At 39.8% G+C, this 25,567-nt stretch overlaps 1 protein-coding gene across 5 annotated transcripts in view; it reads right to left on the reverse strand.

Moving 5' to 3' along the window:
- The window catches only part of CAMK2A (calcium/calmodulin dependent protein kinase II alpha), a 425,342-nt gene that overhangs the window by 84,729 nt on the left and 315,046 nt on the right, over positions 1 to 25,567 (reverse strand). For all 5 annotated transcript variants that reach the window (XR_012242924.1, XR_012242925.1, XM_073621085.1 and 2 more), the window contains exons 7-11: positions 22,215 to 22,317; positions 9,641 to 9,724; positions 9,047 to 9,141; positions 4,860 to 4,982; positions 4,679 to 4,762 (exon numbers count right to left, since the gene is read on the reverse strand). Coding sequence is in view for 3 of the 5 variants with exons in the window: in XM_073621085.1 (XP_073477186.1) it covers positions 4,679 to 4,762; positions 4,860 to 4,982; positions 9,047 to 9,141; positions 9,641 to 9,724; positions 22,215 to 22,317 (489 nt within the window). In the remaining 2 variants the exon portion in view is untranslated. The remainder of the gene's footprint in view (positions 1 to 4,678; positions 4,763 to 4,859; positions 4,983 to 9,046; positions 9,142 to 9,640; positions 9,725 to 22,214; positions 22,318 to 25,567) is intronic.

Raw genomic sequence — 25,567 nt, forward strand, 5'->3', positions numbered from 1 at the left:
ATATTCAGAGGGGATTCAGCTTTAGAGAGAGAGCTTGCACAAGACAGGGATATCCTTTGTCACCCCTGTTGTTTGCCCTTGCGATGGAGCCATTGGCAATTACGATAAGATCAGCAACTGGCATGCAAGGGTTTCAAAGGAAGTCAGGGGAAGATATGATTGCACTATATACAGATCACGTTTTATTTTTTTTACCCAACACAGAGTCATCTTTGCTCACGGTATTGCATATAGTGGAGGAGTTTGGACGATTCGGGTCTAGCTATAAATTGGGAGAAGTCAGCTTTGTTACCTGTTGACCCACTTAGAAATCATATTTTGTCTGGAATCCCTCAGCTTAAAGTAGTGGAGACAATAAAATACCTTGGAATAATGCTGACGAGTGACCCCAATCAGTACATCAGTGATAACGTGATCCCACTTTTGCTAAAATTCAAGCAGAAAAGTGACATTTGGAACCGGCTCCCTCTGTCAGTGGTGGGACGAAGTATTTTGGTTAAAATGATCTGGATGCCACAATTGCTGTACCTGCTGGATAATCCTCCTGCCCGGATAGCTAAAAAATGGTTTAAAAAAATAGAGTCCCTTTTTAGGGAACTAATTTGGAAGAAGGGCCCGACCAGGATTAGTTTACAAAAATTGCAGCTGCCAATAACCGAGGGTGGAATGGCCGTTCCACATCCTCGCAATTATTTTTTAGCAGCCCAACTGCAGCAGTTGGGGGATGCATCACGCCGGGAGGAGAGAATGCCAGTGGTAGAATGATGTTACAGGGGGCTCCGCATAACACAGTAGTGGAAGTGCTAGAAGCGGATTCCTCTGCTCTTGAGTGTCCAACACTGAAGATGATCACTAAAGTATGGCAGTCAGTTAAGAGACTGATGGGTTATAAGGGGGTAACAGAGTACTCCCCTCTCTGGCATAACAAAAATTTGCAAGAACTATTGGTTATGGGGAGGATTAATAAATGGGAAAAGCAGGGTATAAGTCGATTGATTCAACTATATGAAGGTAACATTCTAAAATCATTTGCAGAACTGAGGAAAGAGTTTGGGATACCAAATTATTCATTTTACAGTTATTTACAGAACAGGCATGCCCTGAGTACCCAGTTTAATAGTTAAAAGTAGAATGAAGCAAGATCCCCCTCCTCCAAAGGAAAATTAAGTCAGGCACTTCTAAAAGACTCATTTCAGAGGTATACACGCAGATAATTAGGAGAACTCTTACTGTGGTAGTGTCTTCTAAAAATAAGGAAAGATGGGAAGAGGGTGTAGGGGTAATAACTCCAGAGCAGTGGAGGAGGATTTTGGAACTGGGGCCATTGGTGTCAGTTTCCCCATCACAAAAAGTATCACATCTATTTCTGTTGCATAGAGCTTATTACAACCCTAAGAAACTGTTTATGTTTGATCGGAGATCAGACACTAATGCCCCGTACACACGGTCGGACATTGATCAGACATTCCAACAACAAAATCCATGGATTTTTTCCGACGGATGTTGGCTCAAACTTGTCTTGCATACACACGGTCACACAAAGGGCCCTTATCCTGAATAGACACGGCTCTAGGAAATGGGAAAGCACAGCGGCTAGTGAAAAACATAGCATACTAACCAAGAGGAGTGTCGGATCATTCAGGGGGTGATGTAAAACACGTACGTCGGGACTATAAACGGGGCAGAAGCCAATAGCTTTCGTCTCTTAATTTATTCTGAGCACACCTGGCACTTTGTGCATCGGATTTGTGTACACAGGATCGGAATTTCCGACAACGGATTTTGTTGTCAGAAAATTTTATAGCAAGCTCTCAAACTTTGTGTGTTGGAAATTCCTATGGAAAATGTGTGATGGAGCCTACACAGAGCCGGAATTTCCGACAACAAGGTCCTATCACACATTTTCCATCGGAAAATCCTATCGTGTGTACAGGGCATAAGTTTCCTAGGTGTCAGGAGACAGGGGATCTCATACACATGATGTGGAGATGCCCAAAACTATTTCGGTATTGGGCAGAGATACTTAATATCATAAACACAACGTTTGGGACCACACTAGAATTAGAAGCTAGAGTGGGCATGCTGGGATATATGGACAAAGGTAGAGAGTCAGCAAGCACTATAACAGTGGCTCTGAGGTGTTTATACCAAGCAAGAAAATTGATTGCACAAAACTGGCAATCACTGAGACCTCCGTCTCCTGAAGAGTGGGTTAAAGTCATAAATATGATAGTGTGGAAGGAAAAAGTGACATTTACTAGACGCAGCAATTTTAATAAGTTTGTAAAGATGTGGAAGCCCTGGCTGTGTAAAATGGATTCCCCCCCCCCCCCGAGTGATTGGGAAGGGCGCTTACAGTGGTAGTATAAATATAAAAAAGTAAAAGTAGGTAAATATGTTCGAATTACAAAAGATGATTGACATTTGTATAAATCTCCATGGTGAGGGTGTGCGGGACGGGTGGGTGGACAAAAGGTGGAGATGTTATGTAAGTAAAGGTGAATGTAACACTGGGGGGGGATGTAAGTTGTAAGGCTTAAATGTATGTTTTGTGCTTGAAATCAATAAAAAAATATTTAAAGTAAAAAAAAAATAGTATCTTGCCATGGTTCTCATGGTCATGTAAATAGCCAACAGCCAGTAAAGGAAGTTTTCCTTGAACCCCACCAATATACATTATATAGCTAGAGGATCATGTCAAAGGTTTTTTTCATATCAGCGGACAGCAGGAACATTTCTTGTGAGCATTTTTGGGTAAGGTGAGTAAAGTTTTTGTGAATATCATCACCAGTTTGTAGTAGTAGGTACCCCAATTAAAGATCTTTGTGAATATTTCTAAATCTATATTGAGAAGAGACATGTGTCTGAAATTTGACCTGGGTATTTTGCTGGCTTCTGCTCCATCACAATATGGGAACCATTTCCAAGTCTACCCAAAATTGTAAAAAAAATTATTGGCTTTGGATATTTAGATACTCCACGTTTAGTACTGTTGTATTTGTGCAAGCTGCCTGCTTGTTTTGTTATTTTGGTTTTAATTATTTTTATGAAATCTTCATTTTAATAAACAGGACACTTATTTTAGCTTATTTTTTTTCCAATCAACAAATCTGTGTATATAACATAATCTTTAAAGGAAAAAAATGCACTGCAAACATACAACAAGCAGTTATGCATGCCAGAGAACTATACAGTGTAATATGATAGGATCATATACTGACCACGTACTTCCTTTAATACCAATAAAGCTTTACATTGTGGCTTAAACAACATTCAACTTGGCACATTTCATCACTTCAGCCTACAGAATGATTTACAGACTCCTATGAATAAAGTGATAGTGTTAATAATCTGCTAATACCCCACATTGTTGAAAGTGATCCAGGGTAAATAGAGAATCGCTGTGCAATGTTCTCTAATGCTCTGCCAAATCTACAAATGTACAATAATTCCGTATTTACAGTTTCATAATTAGAACGTTCCTTACAAAGAAAGGATTCCTGACAATACTTGTGTGGGATTTCTCTAAATGTCACAGTGGAAAAATGATTGCAGATTACAATAAACATCACAAAGTTTTTTTTTGTTTTGTTTCCTTGTGCAGAGATAGGCATAGGCTATATTGTCATCTGGGGGGCTAACAGAAAAGGGGTGACCAAGGGGGTGTAAACATAAAGGGGCGGGTTGTTTTGAGAAATGCTGTTGCCCAAGGCACACATAAACAAGTTTCTTTATGTACAGCATCCACCCCTTATTACCATTTTAAAAACTACTGGAGCCAGCATGGTGTGTTTATAATGTGAAAAGATATTATTTAAAGCAACTTTGTACTCATATTTTTGTTTTTGAACAGGCAGCAGCTTATTCATTCCTTCAACCCATGCAATACAACCCATAAGCCCTTAAAAAAGTTTTACTCTATCATAGAAATATTGAAGTCTCCTAGGAAGTTGACGTTTGGCTGTGCACCTTCCCTCATCCTGTCTCATAATAAGGTTGCCCATCAAGTGAATGAATAGCTAAGGGAAGTGAACAAAGATGAGGAGAGTGCCAGCTGCCTATTGGGAAGTTTTTTCTGGGAATATCGGAACTCCACAACTTAAGTATCAACCAGAGTGCTCTGAATGGAAAGTGAGGAGATGTGCAGGTACCATTGAGTTGCTTTAAGTGTATGGACTACTAAACAAGAGACTAGGAATTAGAGTTAAAATTGTCTGAGCTTCTAACTGGAAAACGGAAAGTGGAATGACAAAGACTAGTAGTGTCCAGAATTGCTCCTGGATGTCGGTTGCCTATCGTGTATTACACACGGATTCTGTCTATCTACTGTGATGTAATGGTGTATTTCTCTTACATTATTATCACTGTAATTCATTTTTTTTTAATAGAACATTGAAAAAAATGAGCTTCAGAGTTTTGTAATTCCACCTTTCTCCTACTGTTCTTTTGCTGTATTTTCACATATATGCCCAGAGGCAGCTAAACATGGGAGAATATGCAGGAGTAAAGCGACCGCAATTTTTTGTGGTTGTGTTCCCCCTCTAAACCTTCCCCCCCAGACACTGACCCATGAGCGTCTTATGGCAAGTATAACCCTAGGAAGGGGTAAAATAACTTAATAATCTGCACTTCAAAGATGACTGAATATCTCTTTCTCGGATTATAGTTCAATATGTACCTTCAGCTTCCTCCTGGCATTGAACTTCTTCAGGCAGTCGACCGTCTCCTGTCTGTGCATACAGGAAGCCACTGTAGAGCGGTGCTAAAAGAGGAATGAGCAAATTCAGTATCTACACACAGATGATAAATATATGAAGGATTACATAAGAGTTCAAGTGGCGAAAGAATTATCCACTCACTGAAATCCATGGGTGCTTCAGGGCTTCCGCAGCCGTGATTCTTTTTGCGGGGTTTATGGTTAACATCTTGTTAATGAGGTCCTTTGCTTCTGGAGTTACAGTGTCCCACTCAGGGGAAGGAAACTGATTGACGAAAGGAGAAAAGAACAACCTTTGTTACTGTTTACAATACAATTGTAAAAAAAAAAAAACAGAGTAATTATTAAAATATTCCCTAAGACCTCCAATGCAGGAGCAGTCAAATAATGTTTCTTGACTTGAGCTCTTTTAGTACTGCTTGACGTGGGAGAATATATACTATAGGTTTAATTGCAAACGAGGCCCAGTTTTTCTTTCCTATATGTAACCACAGGGTGTAACATTGTCATTGCTTAAGATAATAACATTTTAGTTTTTTTGCCATTTTTATTTCCTATGTAAGTTGCTCTTATGAATGAGAATAGAACTCCCATAGGTTACAGTACAATCACTTACAAAAGCAATACATATTGACATATTTTTTAAATTGAACCAAAATGAGTCCTATCATCCTGATTTTTATATATTTTTTTAAAATACTTTTTATTTCATAAAATTGCATTACAATACGCATTATATTTCCACCCTGAATATAAGGAAAAATTCAGCTAAATACTCTGGTTGCAGTGCCCTCCTCCCCTACTTTTCTGACTTCCATCTATCCAAGTCCTCTTCTATCTGTGCCCCTGTCATACATTATTCATTTCCACTAAGAGTTAATGGTGAGTTCAACCATCCATCCCAAATTCTATAATATTTCTGAGGTGTTCCTCTATGCTCATACATTCATTTCTCATATGGAAGTATTTGGTTTACTGCTTTAAGCCATTGATCCCTTGAGGGGGGTATTTGTTGCATCCACTTAAGCACAATTTGCTTACGTGCCATGAATAGGGTTTCCTGTAGGCAGGTCTTGGTATATACACTCCACTTCTGGTTCTCAACCAGTCCTAACAGGCAGACCTCTAGAGTGAATGGAATATGGTCCACCAGTACTTTTTATAATATATCCAAGACCTGTCTCCAGTATCTACTAATACCCGGGCAAGCCCACATTAAATGCACAAAACCAGCCCCTGGTTGATGACACCTCCCACAGTCCGCGGATGCCGTTCGTCCCATTAAGTTTAATTTACGTGGTGTGAGATTGGCGTGATGTATTATATACAGCTGTATCAATCTCTTGTTACTTGCAGGTGATACTCCCAAATGTGATTTACATGCTTCCTTCCATTTCTTATCTGTCATAGATGTGCAGACCATTTGCCACTTCCTTTTAATCAGTAGTGGAGCATCTCGTATCTTGGCCTGCATTAACTATGTATATAATTTAGATACTAATCCCCTTGGTCCCTGGGTTCTTAATATTCCAACAAGAGGGAACTTTGATATTCTGACATTATAACTACCAAATTGAGCCTGTAGTGCATGCCTTAATTGTAGAAATCTGTAAAAATTTCTATCTGCTAGGTTATATTGTGTTTTTAAAGAATCAAATGAGTATATATTTCCACTTTCATAAACCTGATCCAGTAGTACTATTCCTTTTTGCGTCAAAATATATTACGGTATATTGCAGTGTACTTAATTGCTCAAATAAGGGATTATTCCACATGGGTAGCTCGGATGGGATGTCCCTAAATCCTGTTAGCTTTTTAACCTCCTGCCATACGGATTGTACCAAAGAGAGCATGGGAATCTTTACCCTTGGTAATTGTATAAGTCGTGGCTCAAGCCCTATCAATAGATTCTTGGCCTGGACAATCCTTAAGAGATACTTCTCCACTCCCAGGCTTTGTTCCTGTGTCAACCAAGTACGCAGATGTCTCAATTGCCCCGCAAGGTAGTACAGGTACACATCTGGCAGAGCCATTCCTGCCTCTGATTTTGGCCACTTTAATGTTGTAAGATTTACTTTGCATCTGCCATTAGCCCATATAAACTTAGTAAATTGAGAGTTCAAGCTTTTAAAAATCTTTTTAGGCACTACCACTGGGGAGTGTAAAAAAATATATAAACACTTTGGTAATAAAATCAATTTAGTTAAGTTTATTCTGCCCACCACTAACAATGGCAACTTACTCCAGATCCTCAGCTTACATTTAATATGTTCCATCAATGGGTTTACATTGGCCACCAATGCATCCGAGGGTTGTCATGTTATGTAGATCCCTAAGTATTTAAAGGAGTCCACTATTTTAAGTGGGGCATCTATCCTTTCCTCCGTTTCTGATTCTTGCTGCAATGGCATAAGAAAGGACTTCTGCCAGTTAATCTTAAGCCCTGAGTACTGACCAAATGTGTCTATTATACTCATTGCCTTTCCCAGTGTGCTCTGTATATCCCGCATATGTAATATAATATCGTCAGCGTAAAGTCCAATATGTTCTATGCTATCATCCAACTCTATCCCCTGGTATTCTTCAGTTTTCCGAAACCGTAGGGCCAATGACTCTATTGTAATAGGAATTAAAAGAGGGGATATTTGGGATTCCTGCCTCATGCCCCTAAATAAATTTATTGACGGGGTTAGTATTCCATTAATCAATAACTTTGATTGTGGGTTTGCATATAGTATTTTAACCCACTGTTTAAATCCATTACCAAAACCGAACTTCCCCAATGTTGCCTGCAGAAATCTCCACTCTACAGAGTCAAAGGCTCTAGCTGTATCAAGAGATGCCAGGGCTCCCGTCTCTGGAATATATTCCCACATTTATGCCACCAATGTTATCAATGTTTATTTACCTGGTATGAAACCTGTCTGGTCTGTATGGATTATAGATGTTATTACCGTGTTTAATCTCCTGGCCAATATCCTAGCCAAAATTTTATAGTCACAATTTAACAAGGATATTGTCCTATATGAAGTACATTCATATGGGTCCTTATCAGGTTTTGGAATTAAAATTACTGTTGCGTCATACATTGAGTATGGGAGTTCCCCCCTAGTAAAGGCCTCTCTGTATACGCTGGTCAATATTGGGGCCACCAAGTCTACATATCGACTTTACACTTCCAAAAGGTATGCCATCTGGTCCTGGGGATTTACCACTAGCTAACAAGGAGATTGCCTCCCTCACTTATTCCTCCATAATCATCCCATCCATTAATTTTGCATTTTCTCTTGATATTTCAGGATACTCTAGCTCCTCCAAATACCCCTCTATATCCTCCTCTGTGAATGTTAATGACGTGGTATCCTGATTTACAGTACAGTAATTATGTAAACTATGCACCTAATATCATCCTGATTTTAGGTGCATATTTTACATAATTACTGTAGTCTTGCTAAGTGGTTTGATATGATGCTGTGGATTTTTTCTGCTTTTGTTGTAGTTGTTGTCCCATTGCTTTATCTGGTGGTTATGAACTTGACTGACCAGATTGCAACTTTCTTGTATGTCTTATACTTGAAATAAGTTGGATAACATACAGTGGCTGGACCAGCATAGCTTAAAAATATCTCCAATAGCAGGGGAAATTTTATTGTATAATTTCTTCTGCCTTAGCATACAAGGAAACCCGAATTGAGACATTTTATCCATTACTGCGAGTGGACCACATCTTTCTCTGCTTTGGATTTGCTGTCTTTTTCCAGGCAAGATAAGTTATATCAAGCAAGCCTCCATACCATATATTCACCCCCCAAACTTAACTTGTTCCTGTTCTTGTCCAGTTAATAGTAAGGACACTAAGACAGTTACTAAAGATCACAAGCACCCCTTACTGCCTTACATACAATAAGATGGGTTTTCTGGGCTGGCTATCTGTAGAAATGTGGAATTTTTAGATTTCTACCAAATGCTATAATTTTTTGGAGTTAATTCTGCCTAAATTGATCCTAAATTTGCAGTTTTATGCCTGTTCCCTGCTTTCCTTTAAATCTAATTGAGGGACTAAGATCTGTTCTCCCAGATATCTTTTCTAACTGTTATCAAAAACATTTGTCCATACAGACCATCGATTCTGCATAGTGATTTTTTACTGAATGTTTTTGTATAAAAAATCAAACAGATACATCAGAATAAAATCTTAAAATTACCTTTCAATAATCATGTGTTCTTATCCAATACCTTTTTTTAAAGGATTCCCATATGTTTAGCCCATGTGTGTCAACAACAGGGTGCAGTAAGATGAACTGGAATTTTTCCACTAGATTTACTTACATCATATGCACCTGCTTTGATCTGCTGATACAGCCTGTGCTGATCTTCATCCCAGAAAGGTGGGTAGCCAACAAGTAAGATGTATAGAATAACCCCTAATAGAAAAGATATAACAAGAGTATAACATTGACTGTAAAAAAAGGTGATATTCAGACAGATCTGGAGTGCAATCTGGCTATTCTTTGGCAGCTCAGCCCAATGTGATAGTCTTGGTGATATCTCATAATTATTAAAAAAATTCACAAATGAAGGTTGATTTGGTGCTTTGTATGCCAGGGCTGCTTGTTACTTTCAAATTGAACATTTTAAATAGAGAGAAAGCCAGTCAGACAGTTAGCATGGTACAATGGTTCATTATTGGCTATAACAACAGAAGATACTACAAAAATCGATAATATGGAATCATTAAGCTCACGGTCCTTCCGCTATTAAAGAACTGCCATTCGTAGAGAAAAAGGTAGAATAAATAAATAGATAATTTACAAAGACTCTTAAGATAGATTAGATAGATAGATAGATAGATAGATAGATAGATAGATAGATAGATAGATAGATAGATAGATAGATAGCCCACAAAGCTTATTTATATATTACCGCAGGCCCATAAATCAACAGCCTTTCCATATGGATCTTTTCTTAGCACTTCTGGGGAGAGGTAGCCCGGCGTTCCAGCAAATCCTTTCAAAAAAAAAAAGGTTGTGAATTTTCTAAAGAGTGGAAAACAACAGTGTCTACTAATAACAGGTTTCCCCATCATTTATCACTCTCATCAAGTGCTGCATTGAATTTCATTGAAGCTGTACAATATTGAAATCATTATCACTCTTGACTTGCAGGAGTTAATTTCCCACCAAGGTTAGATATTTCTGCAAGTTTGTAGACATAATCCTGGAGAGATGTGCATGCTTTTCCCATTATTGTTGGGTTTCTCTAGTATTATGGTTTAAAAAAAAAATCATATTTTAAATCAACTTTCTGGCAGCATTTCCCTACTGTGTACTTCTATATGACAGCTTCGTACTGCAGAATTTATTGGTGCCAAGCAGGGGCGTTGCTAGGTCTACAAAAGATCTGGGGCTAGAGCCCATAGCAGCGTAGTAAAGAAAGTCATACGCTTGGGCGGGCATACACATGTATATACAGTAATATACGTGTGGGTGTATATATATCCCCAGAGAGCCCCCCGCTTACATCAGGGTCCCCAGAGAGCCCCCCCTTACATCACCTTACATCAGGATCCCCCGAGAGCCTCCTCCTTATATCAGAGTCCTCAGAGAGCCTCCCCCTTCCATCAGGGTACCCAGAGGGCCCCCCCTCTTACATCAGGGTTCCCAGAGAGGCCCCCTTACATTAGGGTCCCCAGAGAGCCTCCCCCTTAAATCTGGGTCCCTAGAGAGCCTAGGCCTTAAAATCAGGGTCCCCAGAGAGCCTCTCCCTTACATCAGGGTCCCCAGAGAGCCCTCCCACTTACATAAGGGTCCCCAGAGAGCCTCCCCTCCCCTTGGGGACCCCTGCAGAGACTCAGGGTTATTGGCCTCAGATTCGGGGCTATAGCCCCAAAAGCCACCCCCTAGCAACGCCCCTGGCGCCAAGTAAATAAACCCAGACATTTATGTTGTGCAGGTGGTAAGTACTAGTAGTAATACACTGAGGGGATTATTTACGAAAGGCAAATCCACTTAGCACTACTAGTGCAAACTACAAGTGAAAAGTGCACTTGAAATTTCACTCAAAGTGCACTTGGAAGTGCAGTCGCTGTAGATCTGAGGGGTAGATCTGAAATGAGGGGGAGCCCTGCTGATTTTATCATCCAATCATGTGCAAGCTAAAATGCTGTTTTTTTATTCTCCTTGCATGTCCCCCTCGGATCTACAGACACTGCACTTTCAGTGCAATTTCAAGTGCACTTTGCACATGTAGTTTGCACTTGTAGTGCAAAGTGGATTTGCCTTTGGAAATAACCCCCTGAGTAATGCATAGCACTGAACTGGTTGTGAAAATTGCTATTGCTAGTTTTGAAGCTGGTGCTTGTTAACCATGGCTAATCCCTATGGTGGCTTTCCAATATTTATCTAGGTTTTTGAGTAGAAGTAGCTATTATTAAACCACAAGTTCACTCAACTGTCTAAGGTGTTGATGTGTGTGTAAAATTACAGAAGTAGTCAAGTGCAGCACCTTGCATTCCATGCACCAACTCTGGACTTTAACCACTTCCCATCCAGGCCTCTTCTGACATTTCTCTCCTCCATGTAAAATTCATAATTTTTTTGCTAGAAATTACATAGAACCCCCAAACATTATATATGTTTTTTTTAGCAAAGACCCTAGAGAATACAATGGTGGTTGTTCCAACTTTTTAGCTTGCACGGTATTTGCGCAGCAATTTTTTGAACACTTTTTTTTGGAACAAAAACAGTTTCATGCTTTAAAAAAAAAAACATTAAAGTTAGCCCAATTTTTTTTGCATAATGTGAAAGATGAAGTTAAACAGATACATGTAACGCTTCAAAATTACACACGCTCGTGGAATGGCACCAAACTCGGTACTTAAAAATCCCCATAGACGACATTTTAAAATTTTTTACTGGTTACATGTTTTGAGTTACAGAGGAGGTCTAGGTCTATAATTATTGCTCTCACTTTAACGTTCGCGGCGATACCTCACATGTGTGGTTTGAACACTGTTTTCATATGTGGGCGTGATTTACGTATGCATTCGCTTCTGCATGCAAGCACACGGGGAGACGGGGTGCTTTCCTTTTTTTTTTTTCTTTTTTTTTTTCTTGTTAATTTTACTTTTCTTTTTTAGTTTGACACTTTAAAAAAAAAATGTGATCACTTTTATTCCTATTACAAGGAATGTAAACATCCCTTGTAATAGGAATATGGCATGATCGGTCCTCTTTACAGTGAGATATGGGGTCAATAAGACCCCACATCTCACCTCTAGGCTGGGAAGCCTGAAATAAAAAAAATAAACGATCTCGGCTTCCCAGCCGAGGCGGCGCCATTTGTTTGAATGCAGAGGCTGGGCGTGACGTCATAACATCGTGCCCGGCCTCCGATTGATCATAGAGACTCTGGCAGAAATCTGGTCCGCCGGAAATCTCTATGGTAAACATCCGGGGCCGGTGGATCCATCCTCTGTCGGTAGAAGCACCGGAGGGCGGCGGGAGAGGGAGACGTCCCCTCTCGCCGCCCGTAAGAAAGATCAAGCAGCGGAACGGCCGCTATAATCATTCTTTTGGTGTAGACAATCGCTGGCTGAAAAAGACAATATCTGAATGATGCCTGTAGCTGCAGGCATCATTCAGATATCTCTGCTCAAAGTCAAGGACGTCATATGACGTACATTGGGCGGGAAGTGGTTAATGCAACCTTTAGGTGAAACCAGAGAAAGTGGTACAAAAAGTGACCCCTTCAGAAATTCTTCTTTTAACCACTTCAATACCAGACACTTTCACTCCCTTCCTGCCCAAGCCAATTTTCAGTTTCTAGCACTATCACAGTTTGAATGCCAATTACTCAGTCATGCAACACTGTACCCAAATTAAATTTCTACCATTTTTTGAGACAGATACAGCTTTCTTTTAGTGGTATTTAATCACTACTGGGTTTTTTATTTTTTGCGACATAAATGAAAAAATACAGACTTAAAAAAAGAAAAAAAAAAGTTTTTCTTAGTTTCTATTATAAAAGTTTGCAAGTAAATAATCTTTCTTCATAAATTTAGGCCAAAATGTATACTGCTACATTTCTTGGTAAAAATAACCCAAATCAGTGTATAATGTTTTCCGTTTAAAAAAAAAAATGTCAATGTTTTTTCTTTTTTTAACATTTTTCTTTGTTTACATACAGTCACCAGAGTAGTACAGTGGCACCCTAGTGCCACTGTACTGCTCTGGGGAGGTGATCTGTATTTTTCATTTTTTGAATGGCATCCATTCATGTGCTATTGTGTACTACTGTGATAGCTGTAATTGGTCACAGCTGTCACAGCTATCACATGGTACAACAGGTCCTCTGTGATTGGCTCTGTACTATGTAATCACTGTGACCAATAACAGAGATCACAGTAGTACACAATGGCTATGAGTGCAAGTCATTGTTTGTTTACAGCTGCTCACTGGTCACAGTGATCACATGGAATCAGAGCCACAGCGGCTTGATACACTGATCTTTGTTGCACTGTCCGGTGAACACAGCAAGTCGCAGATCATGCCTCTGCTTGCCCCCAGGGTGCGCATGAAGCACGCAAGGACACATGCTGCCCACCCAGAATAGCAGTGTTCCCGCCTGACAATTTTATTACTATAGGCCGGGGGGAAGGTGGTTAATGATTATCCAGAATTTAGGGATAATTTAAAGCAAGTCTATACTGAAAGAATATTGAGGCTCCAGTTGTCTAATTGATAAACATCAGTCTGACTTTTTATTCTGCATACTTGTTATCAGTGGCTCAAAAAGTGAAAATCTGCCAGAAAACTGGTATTCTTAGAATGAGGTAAGAGAGAGGAAAGCAGATCATGCCTGTTAATAGCTACAACGAGAACATAAAATCCCAAAAAAACAAACATGTTCTAATTTCTTGTTCTGCGATTAAAGTGTGAATGTTTTTTGGGTTGTATATTCCTGTGATGACTATAAACAGGTTCAATCTGTTAGTCTGCCTTGGCATCTTAAATGGTAGTTTTGGCAAACAAAGGGTGTTATAAACAGGACTGATACAGTGGATGGTAGGGATTCATATTTATGTAAAGCCAAAACTTTCTTTACAGTTTTGCATAGAATGTGGAAAGGCTAGAAACCCTGCCTGGTCTCTGATACACAAAGTGATGGGAAATGTATCACTTTTGAGTTGAGTTTGAGGAAAAGGAAAATCGGTGACGATGGGAGATTTTCCATTGGGTAAACCTGTGCTTGTGATATCCTAGAGAGAAGATCGCCTGTTACTTCCTGCTGTGTCTAAGGAAATGAAGAGAAATAGCTCAGATGGGCACAGGAAGAAAAACAAAACTGACAATAGTCTTAGCCATTTCCTGCTTTATCAAAAACAAAAAAAGTTGTTGGTCTTATATACATTTTAACCCCTTCAGGGAGTGCGCTCTCAGCATGGTAAGTTGTTTACACAAGGCCACATATATGCGGCCATTCAGTATTAAGCCCCACCCACCGAGAGGCTGCATATATGCGTACAGCTGGAGTGAAGTGGTTAATATTAGGTGGGCTGGGTGATCCAATCTAACACATTGACAACTTTATGTCAAGAATGTACAATAAATGTATATTTTGAAAGAACATAGGAACTTCTCAGATAAGTGAATAATAATAATAATGATAATTGTGGCGATGTTCACTCCTCCACTGTATCTATAGAGGGAGCCATTGTTGTCACCCAGGCTGGAATATAAACATGTCTACCTTTGTTCATTACATGGCGGTGGGGGATTATCATAGCAGGTGAGCTCATCAAGTCCAACTTATGTGTGTGATTATATGTCAGTATTACATTGTATATTCCTGTATGTTGTGGTCGTTTAGGTGTTTATCTAATAGTTTTTTGAAACTATTGATGCTCCCCGCTGAGACCACCGCCTGTGGAAGGGAATTCCACATTTTTGCCGCTCTTACAGTAAAGAACCCTCTACGTAGTTTAAGGTTAACCCTCTTTTCTTCTAATTTTAATGAGTGGCCACGTGTTTTGTTAACTACTTGCCGTCCACGCTATAGCCGAATGATGGCCACAGTGCGGACCTGAATTTCCAGGAGGCCATCACATGATGGCCTTCCCTTTGCACACTCCCTGCACATGCCCTGCAGGGCGCGTGCAGCGCGCTCTGTGATCACCAAGTCACTGAGACTCGGGTGATCACAGATCCGAGTAAGGGGCCGGTCCCGGCCCCTTACCACGTGATCAGCTGTCAGCCAAGGAGACAGCGTGAGGAGAAAAAAAGCCGATCACCGGCTTATCTGCAAGGGACATCGGTCATGAAGAGGAAGAGGCAATTATGCCTCATCTGTGCCCACCAGTACCACCTGCCAGTGGCACCTGCGATTATCACCTGCCAGTGCCCACAGTGCCCACCAGTGTCACCTATCAATGCCCATGAGTGCCACCTATCAATGCCCACCAGTGGTGCCAATCAGTGCCTAGCAGTGCTGCCTATCAGTGTAACCGATCAGTGCCCATTATTGCCACCCATCAGTGCCCATCACTGCCGCCTATCAGTGCCCAGCAGTGCTGCCTCATCAGTGTACATCAATGAAGGAGAAAAATTACCTGTTTGCAAAATTTTATAACAAAATATAAAATTTTTTTTTTGCAAATTCAGTCTTTTTAAATTTTTTTAACAAAAAATAAAAACCACAGAGGTGATCAAATACCACCAAAAGAAAGCTCTATTTGTTGGAAAAAAATGATAAAAATTTCATTTGGGTACAGTGTTGTATGACCACGCAATTGTCATTCAAAGTGCATCAGCGCTGAAAGCTGAAAATTGGTCTGGACAGGAGGGGGGTTTAAGTGCCCAGTAAGCAAGTGGTTAAACTCCCTTCTGCGAAAAAGTTTTATCCCTATTGTGGGATCATCAGTATGGCATTTTATAAATTGAAATCATATCCCCTCTCAAGCGTCTCTTCTCCAGAGAGAATAAGTTCAGTGCTCGCAACCTTTCCTCATAACTAATATCCTCTAGACCTTTTATTAGCTTAGTTGCCCTTCTTTGTACTCGCTCCATTTCCAGTACATCCTTCCTGAGGACTGGTGCCCAGAACTGGACAGCATACTCCAGGTGCATCTTGTAGAGCCTTGTAGAGAGGGAGAATTATCGTTTTATCTTTGGAGTTGATCCCCTTTTTAATGCATGCCAATATTCTGTTTGCTTTGTTAGCAACAGCTTGGCATTGCATGCCATTGCTGAGCCTATCATCTACTAGGACACCCAGGTCCTTTTCCATCCTAAAGTTCCCCAGAGGCTCTCCCCACAGTGTATAGATTGCTTGCATATTTTTGCCACCCAAATGCATTATTTTACATTTTTCTACATTAAACCTCATTTGCCATGTAGTTGCCCACCCCATTAATTTGTTCAGATCTTTTTGCAAGATTTCCACATCCTGTAGAGAAGTTATTGCCCTGCTTAGTTTAGTATCGTCCGCAAATACAGAGATTTAACTATTTACCCCTACCTCCAGGTCGTTTATGAGCAAAATAAATAGGATTGGTCCCAGCGCAGAACCCTGGGGGACCCCACTACTCACCTCGGACTATTCCGAGTACTCCCCATTTATCACCACCCTCTGAACTCGTCCTTAAAGCCAGTTTTCAATCCATGTACTCACCCTATGGTCCATGCCAACGGACCTTATTTTGTACAGTAAACGTTTATGGGGAACTGTATCAAATACTTTTGCAAAATCCAGATACACCACATCTACAGGCCTTCCTTTATCTATAGTTTGCAACTCACCTTCTCATAGAAGGTTAATAGATTGGTTTGGCAAGAACGATTCTTTATGAATCCATGCTGATTACTACTAATTATACCGTTCTCGTTACTAAAATCTTGTATATAGTCCCTTATCATCCCCTCCAAGAGTTTGGATACTATTGATGTTAGGCTAACTGGTCTGTAATTCCCAGGGATGTATTTTGGGCCCTTTTTAAATATTGGTGCTACATTGGCTTTTCTCCAATCACCTGGTACCATTCCAGTCAGTAGACTGTCAGTAAAAATTAGGAACAATGGTCTGGCAATTACTTGACTGAGTTCCCTAAGTACCCTTGGATGCAAGCCATCTGGTCCCGGTGATTTATTAATGTTAAGTTTTCCAGAGGTGCTTCCTGTGATGTGTCATAAGGATAAACACTGCAGTTTTGGTTACTGAAGCCCCCTGATTCCCTCGTGAAGACTGAGGAGAAGAGTAAATTCAATACCTTTGCCATCTCCCCATCCTTTGTAACCAGATGTCCTTCCTCATTCTTTATGGGGCCAATATGGTCTGTCCTCCCTTTTTTACTGTTTACATACTTAAAGAATTTCTTGGGATTTTTTTCGCTCTCCTCTGCTATATGTCTTTCGTGTTCTATCTTAGCCCCCCCCAATTGCACCCTTACATTTCTTGTTGCATTCTTTATAAAGTCTGAATGCTGATGATGATCCCTCAACCTTGTATTTTTTGAAGGCCTTCTCCTTTCCTTTTACGTATATGCATTTTTACATTGGAGTTAAGCCATCCAAGGCTTTTGTTCGCTCTATTAAATGTATTACCCAATCGGATGCATTGGCTAATGCCCTTGTTTAATATGCTCTTAAAGCAAACCCATCACTCCTCCATGTTCTTTGTTCCTAAGAGTTTATCCCAATCCATGCCTTCTAACAAGGTTCATAGTTTAGGGAAGTTGGCTCTTTTGAAATTCACTGTCTTTGTATTCCCCTTATGTTTCCTTTTGTGTGATTTATACTGAAGCCAATTGACCTGTGATTGCTGTTTCCTAAATTGCCCCACATTTCCACATCCATGATCAGGTCTGTGTTGTTGGTAATCAGTAGATCCAGTAATGCTTTATCTCTAGTTGGTGCGTCTACCATCTGAACCATGAAATTGTCCTGAAAGACATTTAGGAACTGGCAAGACTTATGCCCCGTACACACGATCGGACTTTCCGACAACAAAATCGTGGATTTTTGTTCGAAGGATGTTGGCTCAAACTTGTCTTGCATACACATGGTCACACAAATGTTGGCCAACAATTACGAAGGTGGGAACGTGGTGACGTACAAGATGTACGACAAGCCGAGAAAAAGGAAGTTCAATAGCCAGTGTGGCTTGATTCCGAGCATGCGTGAACTTTTGTGCGTCAGACTTGTGTACACACGATCGGACTTTCCGACAACAAAGTTTTGTTGGCGGAAAATTTGAAAACCTGCTATCAAACATTTGTTGGCCGAAAGTCCGACAGCAAATGTTCGATGGAGCATACACATGGTCGGACTTTCCGACAACAAGCTCACATCCAACATTTCCCATCGGAGAATCCGACTGTGTGTACGCGGCATACAAATGCATGGTTCCCTCTGGATAATTAAAATCCCCCATTATGATAACACTTCCCATCCTTGCTGCTAATCCAACTTGTGATAGGAGATCCGTCTCCCCCTCCTCCCTCAGGTTAGGGGGCCTATAGCATACTCCCAGTAATATTTTCCCCTTAGCTTCATCCCTTTGGAGCTCTACCCATAAGGATTCCACCTCCTCCCTAGCCCCCTTAGTGATGTCATCTATAACATTCACTTGTACATTATTCTTGATATATAGGCATACTCCTCCCCCTTTTAACCCTCTCTCAGATTACTTAGAAAAGATAACATTATTTATGCTTTTAGTTCAGCTCTCTGGAGGTGTCAAGGACACTGCCTAACTCTTAAGATCAGCAGGTACTTGCTGAAAATGCCTGAAAAGAAAAAATTGACGCAGCAACCACATCGAAAGACTGGTAAGCTGCAATATATTGCATTTTGTTCTTTGGTTTGTTGATACCAAAGCTGCAATCATGCAAAATAACTACATTTACTCTCTCCAATAACTGATGGAATCTAAATAATTAGGATATGGAATCAAGTATAAAAATATCTTACACAGTACTATTTACCTGCCTCCCTTCAATTTTTTCCCTGGACAAATTACAGTAATCTGATCAGAGAACATTCTCCATTTGGCTGTACAGTATATTTATGCTTTTGTTTTAGGCTGAAAGCTATCTTGTTGCACTCTATATTGGCACCTCATGTTTTATGTAATAATTCAATCCGGAGACTTATGTCTGTATTATTATAATGTCACTCCAATATGCATGACATATTCTGCCATGCAATGCTCTACGAACCACTTTATATAAATCATGTATGATAAAAGGCAGCCAAGAGCTCTAGCGCACTCTTTCCAAATTTTCTACATATTAATATAACATATTTTTATTGCAAAGGCTTCTATTATTGTGTTATACTACATTTTATTGCATTTGCATCTTTATTTAAAGCCAAACTATAGGCAGATATAAAAAACCATATATTTGCTAAAAAAAAAAACCTTTCTAAAAAGCATATGTAAACCTAATGACTAAATGTCATATAAAATTTAAAGTTGAAGTTTAGCATTTTGAGGGGGGGGGGGGGGTTGTGTGTATTCTATCACCTGCACCTGGATACGAAAAAAATCTTCCTCTCAGTGACTCCTTAGAGCTGCTGGCTACCATGCTAAGCAGCTGTCTTCTGGCACTGTGGAACAATAATAGTAGGAGTTCAGTGAATAGTGGAGAGGACAGAAGGGGGCGGGTAAGCGATACAACTTTTCCCAGTAGTAGCGACTACTCTTAACCTGCCAGTAAGGAAACCGCACACCTACTAAGGCTACCAATTCAAAAATTAATACATTTATTGGACATATATGAAGATAAAAATGTGTGGCATAGGCAAAATCCCCCCTCCACCACCACTTGGGGTACACCCCCACCGCCCAGGCTACCCCAATAGGGGGGGTATTGGGGCAGCCTGGGCAGTGCAGAAGTACCCCAAGTGGTGGTGGGGGGTTTGCCTATGTCACACATTTTTTTTCTTTATATATGTGAATGTCCAATAAATGTATTCATTTTTGGATGGGCAGCCTTAGTAGGTGCGGTTTCCTTTGTGGTGTTCTTGTATGTTGTATTTTTGGAAGCATCTCTCCTTTGATTTTGGGTAAAGTGGCCAGTTCAAATACCATTCCCAGGATTCAATCCTTTCTTCCTGGCAGAATCATATATAAGCTTGGGGTGGAGCTTAGCTAGAGCAGACCAGGCTGGCTGATGGGATGAGAAGAGCCAGGAGTTAGAGAGATAACATTAGGAACAACATCTTTATTCTGTGCCACCACTGGGATGGGCCCACCTGCTAAAGGGCACACAAAGGGAGACTGGCACCCAAAATGGAACTGATTAATGAGAAATAGAAGGGTTAATAATTTATGAACTTGTGCTGAGAACTGTGACAATAAAATTGAGTTGGACCGAGCTTGTGGCTGTTTTATGTGTCTGAAGTGGGTCCTCGGTACTTTTGCTGCTGTAAAATGAGATAGTGCCCTTTTAAGCTTATGCTAGACTGTGCATCTCATGAGGTGCCCACATGGAGAAAAAAGGATCCTAGTGAAGCCAACTGTGTGCAAAGCTGGCTAGGGGGATAGTGGTGGACAGGGGTGTAGGAGCTCTATCCTGGAAACACATGCAAGACATTAGGCCCAATGTTCCCAGCCAGAGGAGCAGTGCTGACAGAAGTGAACAAGAGTATGGCTAGTGTGTGCATAGAGCACACAATGTCTTAGGCACACTGTGCATGCAAGTGTGTGAGTGAAGTGGAGTGCTTAGAGGTCTATGGACTGTGAGTATGGCTGGTGTAATGCCTGAATAAGACTTGGTATGGTCCCTGGACTGGTGGAGTACATGTAGGTGACTGAGTCATCATGTGGGTAATGGGATATACACTATTACATATAACTATTGTGATGTTTCCAAAAAACAAAAAAACAAAACACTTTGGTATGTTAATGTAATGTAAATTCAAAAGCAATTCAAAATTTTTCATTGGAGACTTGTATATTTCAACACATTATGTAGGCATGGTCCACTGTTGTCATTATCAGGAAACTTGCCCTGAGAAAAGCCACAACCGGAATGTTTGTAGAGAGAAAGTGGCTGCAAAGTGACTGTAGGAGTATTTTACTTAAAAAATAGCACTTGTTTAGGATACATGGTGCGATAGGAAACTAGGGACTACTTTAACTATATATATATATATATATATATATATATATATATATATAGTGGGCATAATAATGTAACATGTTATAAAATAAAAATATGTTCTAAAATAGAAATAAAATCAGTGTGTGAACATCATACATGTTGTCTTATTTTGTGTATCATTGATCATAAGCCTTCCCAAAGTTCAATATAGGCTAGACTAATGCCACGTACACACGGTCCAAATTTCCGACAACAAATGTTCCATGTGAGCTTGTTGTCAAAAATTCCGACTGTGTGTAGGCTCCATCGGACATTTGTTGTCGGAATTTCCGACAACAAAAATCTGAGAGCTGGTTCTCAAATTTTCCGCCAACAAAATCCGTTGTCATAAATTCCAATCCTGTGTACACAATTCCGACGCACAAAATTCCACGCATGCTCGGAATCAAGCAGAAGAGCCGCGCTTGCTATTGAACTTCATTTTTCTCGGCTCGTTGTATGTGTTGTACGTCACCGCGTTCTTGACGTTCGGAATTTCCAACAACATTTTTGCGACCGTGTGTATGCAGGACAAGTTTGAGCCAACATCCGTTGGAAATAAATCCAGGATTTTATTGTCGGAATGTCCGATCGTGTTCACGCGGCATTAGAGAGATTTGCTGAAGATGGTATAAACGAATAGTTATCTTGGGATGGTGGTTTATTGCTCTGTAGCCAATGTAGCTTTAAAATGTATATTTAAATACATAGTAAAAATGACACAGTCTTTCATTTAATTTAAAATTACCCTGCCACAGTGCTTTGCATAGAAAGACTGACAGGGGAGGTCAAAGTAATATAGACAATTGCAGATTACTTTATTGCACATTGATGTTAACCTAACACAGGGAACTTGTTTACAGACCTCAGGGATAAGCTAAAAATGTTATGCTGGTGGTCAAGCACCTGCTGGGGAAGGTGGTTGACCAAGCTGTACTATTTACCTAATGGGAAGAAAACTGAGGTCAGAGACCTGACTTTGCTGTAAAGTTTGGATTCCAAGACTGGTTGAAAAGCATTCCTAATCATTTGGAAGGTAACAGTATACACATACATATGACAAATGTGATTTTAGATGTTTATCTGAACTCTGAAACGGTGGAAAATATATTTTTACCTTTTGCATTTAGTGATTATTTCATGTTATATGTTTTTCTGAGAAAACTGCAGTTGAAAACACACAGAGTCAACCTTTAGCTGATGAGGTACTGAAATAGACTTTCTTAACAGTACTTAGTTCTCTTGTTTTAATTTATTATAGCATTATTACAGTGTGGCAGATAAACACAATTTTTTGTCAAAAAAAAAAGACAAGCTTGGGCACTTGAAGACATTTTAATCCAAAAGACTTACCAAACCATGCCTGTTGCTCGCCTTCCACTTCGATAGCCAAACCAAAGTCTGCCAGTTTCACAGCTGCCCCTTTTAGCTTTGAAGCCAACAACAGGTTTTCTGGCTGCAGATAACAACGATGGAGAGGCTTCATCAGAATTAATATACAACATTAACAGCACCTTTCAACTGTTGAAGAGAATAAAGGCAGCTGGTTGACAAGGCAAACCAATACTTTTCTAGCCTCTAGTTACCAGATTCTTAGTCAAGCTATACATTATATAGTGTTTAAAATAAATCTGTTGCAAGATAAATACAGAAGCTGCCATTTTTTACCTTCTAAAAATGTTAGTGCTGCTCCACTGGCTTCAATACTTTTGTGAGACATTGTCTCAAGAAAAAGATGAGGAATGTCAGAAAAAAGTACAAATTTGTATGCTTGCTCTGGGTTACTCACTCAACATGGCAGCCAGGCATCTTCAGAAGGATTGATCAGCAATAGAAACCTTCATGCTTCAACTTTTACTTTAAATCTTAATAATGCTAAAAGGGTGGTAGATGTCAGCCCAGTGTTGGATAATAAAAAATGTATGAGGTCTACAAATAACCATGTATGCTCCAAACACACAGGTATACCAGGACACTATGCATAAAAATAATGTTATTTTACAAAACCTGAGGACATGTACTAATGCAAAGAAGCAAAAAGATCATTGATTATGTTCAGAATTTGTTTCTGGAATTCCATTTCTGTAAGTGCCTCATGAATGTGGCCAGCACTGGCATCTCCTGAATTTCTCCGCTCCTTCCTCAGAATGCTTTTCAAGGAAGGGGTGAAACCATGGGAACATATAATAGTAGAAATGAGCGAACTTCTGAAAAGTTTGATACATTGTGGCTCTCAGATAAACCTTTTTGAAAAACTCTAGACATTTGTCATTTCATGAATGGGAAACCCCTTGAAGTCAATGTGAACCAAAACCAAGCGTCAATTAAGGTGTATTACAAAGCAGCAGGTGCTGCAAAATTGTGCAGAATGGTTCGATAAGCTCCTGGCAACCCTAAATAATGGTATGGCAAGGCCAAAAAAGAAAAAAACTTGTATGCAATCTGTACAAACCAGGAAAACCAGTAGCAGTTCCTGAAGCACATATAAAGCAAAAGTAGCTGAAGCTGCCTTGAAAGCTGAATAACAAAAACACTGAAGTTCAAACTTGACCTGGGACATCCAAACTTATGACATTTAATCCAAATTCCATCCCTTTCAAATTCTCGTATTAACACTAGAGATTAATGCTAATTTGCCTTTTGTGGGTGTGACTGTTTTTTGTTTTTTTTTCATCTTATGCTCTCCCTGTTTACTGATCTGCAGAAAATTAGTATGTCCTGATGATGACCACATGCAGGAATGTGGATTGTAAATTGCAGAGCTGGTACAATTTAGGGCATAGAATCCCAGCAGGAAATGTGAGTGTTCATAAAATTCTTAGATGATTGAAAGGCAAGGCTCATTTGGAAATCACATAAAAGAAAAATGAGCAGAGGATATTGTTATCCCGTGGGCAAGAAAACACAGATGTTGGCTATAGGATGCAAAATACCACTGGGTATACATATGTAATGGGCAATTATTAGGACCTGTGAGATCTCTGTTTTTTTTTTTTTTTTTTTTGCTTACAGAAAAGTCACCTAGATAATGGAGAAAGGCATCTAACAATGTAAAATTAGAAATCACATGATGGATTATTTTTTTTAGTGCTGTGTTACATGTATTAATGCTCCTCACGCACTTTCAGGAGAATATGATGAGTTTTTTTATACATTCTTTATTTATTTGTTGATCTTATTTTCAGTTTTTGAGGACAAGCAGATATGTTAAATGTTTCTATTTGAAATATATCACTTGAATGTTGTTTAAGACTTGGTGGAAGAATTATCTTGTTTTATACCGTATATATAAGGTCGAAGCGTCCCCCCTTGTAGTAAAAATCACATCAGCATATAGCTCCGCATGCTGATTTGAAATCATCTTACATTCATTAGTTAAACAAACATTTATGCTTTTACTTACAATTACGTTTTTTCCACCTCCTGTTTTTTGGGGGCACTGGTGATGTAACCAGGGCCATAGAGCTACATTCTGGGAGTTCATTTCACATGTTCCAGGACGCAAATCCAGAGTCCTAAGCAGAATTTTAGGAATTAAAGGGAGATGCATTCATCTGCCCCTAGTGCCCCTAGTGAAAATGGCCACCATGAAAAGAATAGGGAGCAATAGAAAAATAAGATATGCAAAGAATAAAATGCCTGTAATTATTTATAAGTACCTATTGTAGATTAAAAACATTGAAACATGGCATAGTGATGTCAGAAAAAAGACTAAATGGTCCATCAAATCTAATAAATATAGATACTAAAAATAAAATATACTAAATATATATACAGTATATATGTTTTTTGGGGGTATATACAGTGGGGACGGAAAGTATTCAGACCCCTTTAAATTTTTCACTCTTTGTTATATTACAACCATTTGATAAAATCATTTAAGTTCATTTTTTTCCTCATTAATGTACACACGGCACCCCATATTGACAGAAAAACACAGAATTGTTGACATTTTTTCAGATTTATTAAAAAGGAAAAACTGAAATATCACATGGTCCTAAGTATTCAGACCCTTTGCTGTGACACTCATATATTTAACTCAGGTGCTGTCCATTTCTTCTGGTCATCCTTGAGATGGTTCTACACCTTCATTTGAGTCCAGCTGTGTTTGATTATACTGATTGGACTTGATTAGGAAAGCCACACACCTGTCTATATAAGACCTTACAGCTCACAGTGCATGTCAGAGCAAATGAGAATCATGAGGTCAAAGGAACTGCCTGAAGAGCTCAGAGACAGAATTGTGACAAGGCACAGATCTGGCCAAGGTTACAAAAAAATGCTGCACTTAAGGTTCCTAAGAGCACAGTGGCCTCCATAATCCTTAAATGGAAGACGTTTTGGACGACCAGAACCCTTCCTAGAGCTATCGGGGGAGAAGAGCCTTGGTGAGAGAGGTAAAGAAGAACCCAAAGATCACTGTGGCTGAGCTCCAGAGATGCAGTCGGGAGATGGGAGAAAGTTGTAGAAAGTCAACCATCACTGCAGCCCTCCACCAGTCGGGGCTTTATGGCAGAGTGGCCCGACGGAAGCCTCTCCTCAGTGCAAGACACATGAAAGCCCGCATGGAGTTTGGTAAGAAACACCTGAAGGACACCAAGATGGTGAGAAATAAGATTCTCTGGTGAGACCAAGATAGAACTTTTTGGCCTCAATTCTAAGCGGTATGTGTGGAGGAAACCAGGCACTGCTCATCACCTGTCCAA

Source organism: Aquarana catesbeiana, linkage group LG03, assembly GCF_042186555.1.
Source record: "Aquarana catesbeiana isolate 2022-GZ linkage group LG03, ASM4218655v1, whole genome shotgun sequence".
Classification (NCBI taxonomy): domain Eukaryota; kingdom Metazoa; phylum Chordata; class Amphibia; order Anura; family Ranidae; genus Aquarana; species Aquarana catesbeiana.